We start from the raw sequence: 9,346 nt of genomic DNA, 5'->3' as shown, positions 1-9,346 counted from the left end.
AAAAGAAAAGCTCAAGTGCTGTCTCTGGTACTCACTGGTATACTCGAGAAATGAATTACAACCAGCAGAATTTAGAAGGCAGTAAATCTTTATAGTGCAAAAATATAATGTAAAACAGAACCACAACAAACTGGTTTACACCAAAATGACCCATATGAGCGTCTTCCTATCTGATCTATGGTTAAGGTTTGGTTACGTGAGGGCAAAGCACAGATTTTAAGGTTTAGGAAAACGGAAGTAACACTGAATTTCTGAAATTATAGTGAGATTTCAACCAATATCACCCTTTATAGTAAACACAAGAGGCCACGAGTTGGTCACAAGGACAGGACGTCTCCTTCTACATTCCCCCTTCCAGGCTTCTTTGTAGCGCACAAATATTCATTCAGTGTGAAATCCAGCATCAACAGAGCAGAATATAATGCAGCTAAAAAATCTGGTGCCTTCTCAACAAGAGCTGAAAGTCTAGATTATTATTCTTTCTAGTTGTTTCATATCGATTTAAAACCACCCTTCCTATACAATACAAATAAAAACACAATTCTATTTAAAAAATGTTATTTCATGTGCAAATATGTGCAAAGGGTTGAAAGAAGAGAACAGATTTTAGACTTTCATTTGTTGTTTGGCTTCGATCAAAGATAATATAAAATGATGATATAAAAATGCAGAGAAACTGTTGTTAAGTATATTCGTAGAAATGGAAATAGTGTCAGAATATTGTGCTTTCTTGTAGGTCTTGAACATTGTAGTGGCCCTCCTATGAGATGACGATCCCAGCAGACAATCTGAGTCTGAGACTGAGTGATGGAAAGCAGCTTCTCCAACAACAAGACCACGGCTGGGATGTGCCGTACATTACATTACAATCTTCTCCTCCTCTGGTTGGAAACTTCTTGTTCAAATCTATTCAGTCTTCTCCTCCTGACCTCCTCAAGCCTCTCCTCCTCCTCAGTGGGCTGGAAACCAGAACGGGGATGTGCAGTCTCTCTCCGCCTGGTCCGTCCTAAGATATAAAATATTATTAACTAAAATTGTGTGTTTTTGTCAGTTTTCTTCGGCCCTTATTTACAGAGAAGTGGTGAGACTAATACCTGGTTCACACTGTCAACCTGATTGTGATTCTTGTCTCCTACCGTTATCATTCAGGCTGTTTCTGATCGCCATTTCTATCTGCTCCTCCTCTGTCATATCTGCAATATCAGCTTCTGTGTAATCTGTCATACGATCTCCTGCATGCTGTGGATCTTCCCGTCGATGTTCCTGTCTAGTCCCACTGTAGCCTACAGACACATTTACACAACGATTAATTAAATACAACCAAATCAGAACCAAACAGAGAACAATAATGGTTGGATTTCTGTTCTTAACATTTCTTTTTGGGGGGGACGCTTTTCAAAACAAAACACTGAATTAATGAGGTGAGTAATTTGAAAGCAACCTGGAAGACTAACCTTAAAATATGTCTGAGAAGAGGGACACAAAAGAATTACTATCAGAAAGAAAGAAGAACCTAAAACTTAAAACCATTGGCCGAGACCAGTGGTTCCCAACCTGGGGATCGGGAGCCTCAGTAGGGGTCTCCAAAGCTTTACAAGGGGCCGTGAGGGCCTCTTGATTTAAAGGGGTGTAAGAAAAAATTTCAGCATTTCAAACTGTGAATTTGTCAAAAAAGTATGTAATAATGTATATATGTATTAAAAGTTACCTGAAATTATCAGGAAAACTCATCTCTGATTAAATAATCTGCTCAAAATTCCTTCACATTGCTCAGTTATTGTGTTCACTGTTCATTGCGGGTTCATTGTTCGGTTTATCAGCTGTTCTGAACTGTTATTCATTAAATATAATATGAAATATCGCATATGAAATATGTCACTTAGGGTCTTCAGTTTACTCAATGACAGAACATTGTATCTACATACATTATATCTCTGTGATATAAATATGACACTGTTGTACCTGAGGAGCTGAAGTATGAACTTGGCCGTGGATTATATCCATCAGAAGACACAAACTCTTAAAAAAAACAGAGAATTTCAGTGAATATTACTAAATTATTGACTTTGTGACAATACAAAAAACATACACACACGCACACGTTCAGACCTGCACATGTCTTCATGATGGTCTCCAGTGGACCTACAGTGTAGAGCAGACCCACCAGGATGCCCGCCAGGTGGCCAATCAAAGAGGTCCTGAAGAAGAAGAGCACGTTACATTACACACATTACTTTATTTGTTCCCGTGTGGATCACCAACTTCTTCTTCATCATCAATCAGTTGGTACAGTATCTCACCCGGGAGCGATCAGATAGATCAGCACGAGCTCCACCCAGCTGGCGATGTAGTTGGGCACACAAATATTCAACACATAGGTCACTCCACCGGGGTTGTAATGGTTGCAGATCACCTTCAGAGCGAACAGGACACCTGGAAACGGGGTTGTATTGGATTTAATACATATATCATTAAAACAGAGTTATTTACAGTCAATATGATCAACCAATCAATCAATCAATCAATCAATCAGATGGAAGTTAAGAAAATGAAATCAGGACTAATTTATTCTCTAACAATAAATTCATATTTCATCATGTCAAACCCTTTTTTGTTTTTATGGTCGTTACTATCGTTTAGACTGATTAATCGCTGGGTCTATAAACTGTCAGATATTCTAGATAATCTATAATCACAATTTAACAGAGCACAAGTTTAAATGGTATTTTGTTCGACCAATAGATCAAAACTTAAAAGGAATCGAGTTTATTATGATGGGAGGCAAAGAAAACAGCAAATATTCAGATTTGAGGTATTTTTGCTTTAAAAAGTCACAAAAATTATGAATTAATTAACAGAATTGTTGCTTATTTTGGTCTTAATCAGCTAATTATTTCAGCTGAAATTTTTAATGCTTACTTCATGCTTTACAATTACACATTGATGACAACTGGAAAATGTTTTCAGATTTAATCTGTGAAACATTTGTGAATTCTGTAGAAATAGAAGCTCAGTCACACTGTTGTTGTTGTTGTTGTTGTTGTTGTTTATTGTTTGTACCTGAGAAGCCGACAGCGCACTCATTGCCGTGAGGTAAGAAGTCGATGACCTCTGGGAACAGATCAGGGTTCTGGGTGAGTTCTGTGAGTCCCGCCTGCAGCAGCAGGTAGACGAGCCCGGTGAGCAGAGAGAAGACCGACAGCAGGTAGAGGAACCAGGCTCCACCCAGCCGGCGCTCCAGCCGGAGGCCTTTCCACACGAAGGACACCATGTTGAAGTACAGGTGCCAATCATCCACGTGGTGCAGGGGGGACAGGAAGAGGCGACGCCACTCTTTAGACCTGTACACGTACTGGAGGTTCACACAGGCCTGAGGACAGAAAGTCCTTATCAACATATAATGATCATATTTACTATAACCAGTGGGGGAAAGTACATTTATATGATGTCAATTCTATTGTAGTATAAATTTAAATGCATGTTTGCGAATATTAAATACTGGAATTCTAGTAATCGCACAAAATGCTGTAAAATCAAGTAATGAGCACTGTATTCAAGTAGAGTTGATTTCCTGGTAAATATGATTTAATTAAGGTTGATTTTATGTGAGCATGCAAAACTGTTAATGAAGTAGAGAGCACCGTGGTTTTTAGTGAAAGTTTGATTTAATGTGTAGAAGAATATTGAATGTGTAGACAAGTAAGGTTTCTACCAAAAGTACGTGAATGATTGTAACACAAGCTTTTTGTCATTTTATAAAGTTTATAAAGATTTAAAAAATACAGTAAAAGACATCTATGACATAATGGTGTAAGAAAATGGTAATATAAGGTTTTTAAAAGATAGAAGTACAGCAGAATAGATTTTAATGGTGTAATCATGAAGAAAGAAAAGTAAAAGAAAAGGTTTTGGCGTACTGCCAAAGGCCAAGAAGCCTGCAAGGTTAATGATAAAAGAGCACAAGGACAACAGGCCATGAAGCCCGCGGGCTTTGTAGTAAGAGAGCACAACAAGTGGAGGAGAAGAAGGACTGAGCGAGGGATAAGAAGTGCTCAAGCCCAACGGTGCAGGTGCAGGAGGGCTGAGGGAGAAATACACAAGACACCGTCAGTATTTCCAGAGGGGATGTACACCATTATGTCATGGATCAAAAAGTGACAGATGGGCAGGACTTGTAAGAGTATATAAGGTGATGTTCTGACATCATAAATATTAAATTCACCAACAGTGTATAAAATTAAACATTAAAATACTGCTTAAATGTTAATGTGTCAATAAAATAACACAGATAAACCCACAGTTTCACTTGAAATCTTGAATGCAGGATTTTTACTTGTAATCGAGTATTCTTAAAGTGTAATATTGGTACTTTTAAATAAAGAAAAGCCACAAACACTGTAAACAGCTGGTCTGTCGGACTACCAGCAGCTCTAAAGTTCACGAATCAACTCATTTTATCTCATTCATTTAAAGTAAAGTGTGAAAATGTCCTCCTCATAATGTCACACTGACGGCTTTACCTTCATCAGAGGAGCAGCAGGGAACATGTAAAGATACACATTGAATCCCAGGACGGCCAGAGTGACTGCTGGGATGTTGCCCAGACCCTCCTGGAACAGCTGGACCGCCAGAAGCACCAGGCCCAGCTGGAGACCCCTCTGCATGCTGGAGGAGAGACGGTTTAAAGGAAAAGTTCAACAGTTTGGTTTCTTGCCGAGAGTTAGATGGGACGACGACACTCAGACTTAATAATAACCTCATCATCGGCTTCCACACCTTCAAACTGTGGATCAATAGTCTTACGTTAGTATGTGAGTGTGCATGTTATTATATTTAGTTACTGTTTTATTCAACTTCCCTGCTTCAGTTTTAATGGCACAAATATTATGTTTATATTATATATTATATTATTCAGTTCTGCTTGTTTCAGTCCCAAAATGTCTGCAATCATAAAAGGAAATTAGGAATCATGTGAATGTAAGATAATGTTTTAGATTACAGATATTCTTTAATTTACAGTGTGTTTTTATACTGATGTTGTACCAGCACTGTGCTGTGTACAGAGGGAATACAGAGGTAACAATGTGGGAACTTACAATCAGTAGTAGGTATTTATTAACTAATGATTATACTAATAAACCTTCTGAGGGGTAAAGCCACGATGTAACTTGAACTGGGGGAAAAGTTAAGCACACTTTATACACACCCACACATGCAAAGTAAATAAAAACAAAAAGTCTGCAATGAGGAAGAGACTCATTGCTCCTCTTCAGGGTTGCCATTCGCAGCCGGACACTCGTTTGTCCTCCTTTAGAGAAAATAACTAAAAATGTCGCCTTTTGACACATCACCTCGTTAGTTTAATACTTATTGGCTAAAAATGTGTGTCAGAATAAGTAATTTCATTGGTTACATTTTCGTGTCGTGACCTATCAACACCTGGCTAATGTTAATATTCAAATGAGCCATGTGTTGATTCGTTACCACCAGGCTGTCAGTGAAGCTCTCAGCCACAGAGAACATAACGTTGGTTGTTGGACTGAAATACTGAAAATGCTCATACTCATATGTAGATAGGTAAAGTCTATACATCTGAAACAGAAGGTGCTGTATTTGTTTTCCCCTTTATCTATCCAGATAAAAACATTAAGAACAGTTTCTGTATGATGTTTATTAGACCTATGTAATCTGAATTGGAAGGGCACGTTGTCATGAGCTGTATCTTGTATATTTATTATGAGCTATGTGGTATGTGTATGCACCTTTATGTAATCTGCTGGAAAAACATTAACATTTAAAACCGGATCATACAAGTGTCCTCCTTTTTGATATGAAGGAAATGGCCACCCTACTCTTCCTCGTTCTTTCTCTGCTGATCAGATATTTACGGTCAATGATTCAGAAACACGAGAGACAAAAACAACCAACAAAAAGCAAAAGAGTCTTAAAATACTCACACTTCATCCGACTGTCGCCTGTTTGTGTGTTAATTTTCTGTCAAGAGTTGGGGGAGTGGCCTTCATCCAGGTTTCATGTTTGTAGTCTCTCTCTCTCTCTCTCTCTCTCTCTCTCTCTCAGAAACAGAAACGAAACTGAAAGTGATCAGAAAGAGCTGCAGGGCTCCGTCTCTCTCCACATCAGGACAATGTTTGGTCCGAAATGATAAATGAGTAAAAAGTGATGGAAATAATACATTTAGACTAGAATTACATTTGTAATGTAATTATCTACAATACCCTGCAGTGTATTGATGCTGTGGTATATACTGCCCCCTGGGGGTTGCAGTGAGGTACTGCAAACAAATTCCAAACTTTATAATCATATGGATGCTGTTATAATGTGTAGTGATTGAGATCCTGACCCACCAAACATCCTGGAAAGTGACGAAGTTACGTTTTTTACTCTAAATGACACAATTATTACACAATAATCACCAGCAGTACACTGACTCCCTCTCTCGCAAGATGGAGAATGTTTTTCTCCGGTGACAGACGCTGTTTTTCGGGCAGAAATGTGATGAAGAGTCGGTAGGACAGACAGGAGGACAGACAGGAGGACAGACAGGAGGACAGACGCTCCTCCACGTACAGCTGTGGTATTTTTTTTCCTCATGTAAGTTTCCAAAGACAGTTACAGTTACTACGTTACTGTTTTTGGTTTACGTTGCTTTGTGGGATTTCTTTTTTTAAGTTGGAGGAGAGAGTGAGAATACCCCCCCCCCACTGTTTTGTAGTTTCAAAACCCTTTTGGCCATCCATGAAAAAGCTACTTAACCTCCCATTTTCTATAGCAATACATACTTCCTACGGGCACTGCACTAGTTGGAGTAAGTACTTGTACAGTGAAAAAACAAGTAAGTAACTGAAATTGTGACTTTTTTTTAAATTGGCATGGCTACCGAAAAGTAGCCTACATGTATTGTATTTTGGAAATATTCAGTGATCCATTAGGACCTCAAATAATTGGGAAATTACTCAATAATTTATATCTTGTATATGCAAGTTTCATTTTTTATTTTATATTCCCTCTCTTTTGTTATGTGTATTTGTTTATTGTTGTTAATATTGGTGGGTTTCACTGTATTGACACATGTGTACAATGTACTGCAATAGTTGTACATTTGTAAAAAATTATCAATAAAATAAAAAATAAAAACAATGGCTTTGATGCGACTGACTGGGTTAGATAACGATCTATCATCTGTGATGGTGTCAATTTTTTTTTTTTTATCCAGTGAATGCAATGCGGATGGAAAGTTTAGTAAAATACTTGCTTGTGCTGTGGAGCTGAAAGTGACATTGCTGCTTGGAAGCTGAGCGTGAAGATCTGCGGGTGAAACTTGCTGGCGTTCATTCCTTCAAATATGACATTTGACTGATGCCACGCCTACTCATTGGTCGAACCAATACTGTGCCAGAATGTGAAACTTTTAAATGAAATGAAATGAAACAATTTATTTTCATGAAGATTGTGTATTTGTTGATGCATTCTGAAATGTTGAAACAATCTAAGACAGGCAATAGAAAATATAAAATAACAGCACATTTGAAAGACTACATCTTTATTGAATAACAGCTATATTGATCAATACAAATTCCTGATGCCAAAAACCAGAAAGCAAAATTTACTATAAAACAAAATGAGCCCATGGATAAGCATTGAAAACTTAATTATGATTTTCTGAAGTTATAAACAAAGCAAATATATTACATTTACAGAGTAAAACATAATCAAACAGATAACCAGTCAACTCATCCCAATAAAATTCATTATTGCCAGCATTGCCAATATCAACCACAGTAGCTACACGTCTGATACTGGCTGAGGTCATTACATGACACTGAGTAACAACATAGTCACAGAGACTTAGTCCCTTTGTATCAACCCAACTAAACAAATCATATAATCCGGTTACACTATCATCCATCTTCTTCAGCTCCAAAGCTAACTTCTTATCCATACTGAAAGTGTGAATGAAAAACAAATAAAGCATGAATGAGCATTGACGTGACAGATGACCCGAAGCAAATACTGGACATAAACTGTCAAAAGCACCTTTGTCTCCACCATCTTCTAGCTGCTGGCTGGAGCCTCTTGTTTACCTCACAGATCTGTCATCAATCTGCAGCTTGTTTGAGCCAGCTTATCGTGACTACTAGAATACACTGTATACTAGAATACACTGTATACTAGAATACAGTGTTGAAATGTGCCAAATTATAGGCAGAATCTCAAGAATCTTGTATATAATCTGTGTATTAACATGCATCTGTGAGCCACTGTCAAATGGTGTTCTCATTGAGGTTTTCATGAAGAGTACCACTTATAAAGGTCGTGTACAACGTGGAAATCTTCATCTCTTGACATGTGGTCGCAGGCGAGGCAAATGGGCTGAATGAATTCATTCTTCATAGACAGGAGATGAGGAGTGGCTGTGTAGAACTTCCTCCACTCAAAGTAACGCATGTATGCCTCATCCGTCCTGTTCAGGAGGAGCAGAAACTCTGCCAGTGACTTTGCGTCAGGGAAATCATTTATGTGAATGAAGGCATCAGAGGGAAGGAACTGGTGGTAGTTTTCTCTTGGTGGACCCAGAACTACAGGGACCGTCCCTGCTACAAGGGGCCCGTTAACCTTCTCTGTGATGTAGTCTCTGTGGATCGAGTTCTCAAATGAGAGGTAAAACTTACAGCTACCAATGGTTGAGTAATAGTCTTCATATCTCAACCGGTGACCAAAAGCTGCACCAAAGACGTGGATCTTAATGTATTTAGACAGTTTGTGATAATATTGCATTGGCTGGTTGACATCGACCAACACGGACCATAGAAAATCATTCTAAAGCCATCGATGATAGACATGGAAAGAAAAATGTCTTTTATCTGTGCATAGCTGTCAGTTTAACCCTCATAGAAACCTCTTTTATGCAATCTGTCTTAATCCAGCTGTTATTAGAAACTCTACAAACACAGTCATAAAACATGTATTAACTCATGTGTTCAAATAATAATGGTAGTGTGTGTGTGCATGTTCTTTTTTCTACAGCTGCTTTAAGAATCCTGGAAGTAATGTTGAAAACATGAACTCCAAATGTAAACACACCTAAAGCTTACGGCAACACACAGATCGATGATTTTGTATCCTGTAGTCGCTGTTTTTACTCTACAGCCAGTCGATTCATCATTGATCAGTTAAAAACACAAGACACACACACACACACACACACACACACACACACACACACACACACACAAAGTCTGAATCAGTCCATATATGTTTACTGAGTCGCTCTGATTTTATTTAAGAAAGATGAGAATGAGCTTTATTTAAAGGTCCAGTGTCTGCC

General features: G+C 38.2%; 1 protein-coding gene across 1 annotated transcript; it reads right to left on the bottom strand.

The window, feature by feature from the left end:
* Positions 1 to 70: 70 nt before the first annotated feature.
* LOC127362649 (rhomboid-related protein 4) lies at positions 71 to 6,094 on the bottom strand. Its single transcript, XM_051398650.1, has 8 exons — positions 5,958 to 6,094; positions 4,521 to 4,665; positions 3,061 to 3,370; positions 2,301 to 2,433; positions 2,110 to 2,198; positions 1,963 to 2,019; positions 1,137 to 1,283; positions 71 to 1,006 (listed from the first exon to the last, which is right to left on the bottom strand). Exons 2-8 carry the CDS (start codon positions 4,662 to 4,664, stop codon positions 864 to 866), a joined length of 1,023 nt encoding a protein of 340 aa, XP_051254610.1. The 5' UTR covers position 4,665; positions 5,958 to 6,094; the 3' UTR covers positions 71 to 863.
* Between the last annotated feature and the right edge of the window lie 3,252 nt (positions 6,095 to 9,346).

Source organism: Dicentrarchus labrax, unplaced genomic scaffold (assembly GCF_905237075.1).
Source record: "Dicentrarchus labrax unplaced genomic scaffold, dlabrax2021, whole genome shotgun sequence".
Lineage (NCBI taxonomy): Eukaryota > Metazoa > Chordata > Actinopteri > Moronidae > Dicentrarchus > Dicentrarchus labrax.
This window is presented reverse-complemented; position numbering and strand designations above follow the sequence as displayed.

Excerpts from the sequence above, each read along its gene's own strand:
- LOC127362649 (XM_051398650.1), bottom strand. The coding sequence starts at position 4,664 with ATGCAGAGGGGTCTCCAGCTGGGCCTGGTGCTTCTGGCGGTCCAGCTG. Across the intron at positions 3,371-4,520 it reads CTGCTGCTCCTCTGATGAAG|GCCTGTGTGAACCTCCAGTA; the intron begins GTAAAGCCGTCA and ends TTCTGTCCTCAG. Across the intron at positions 2,199-2,300 it reads ATCTATCTGATCGCTCCCGG|GACCTCTTTGATTGGCCACC; the intron begins GTGAGATACTGT and ends CTTCTTCTTCAG.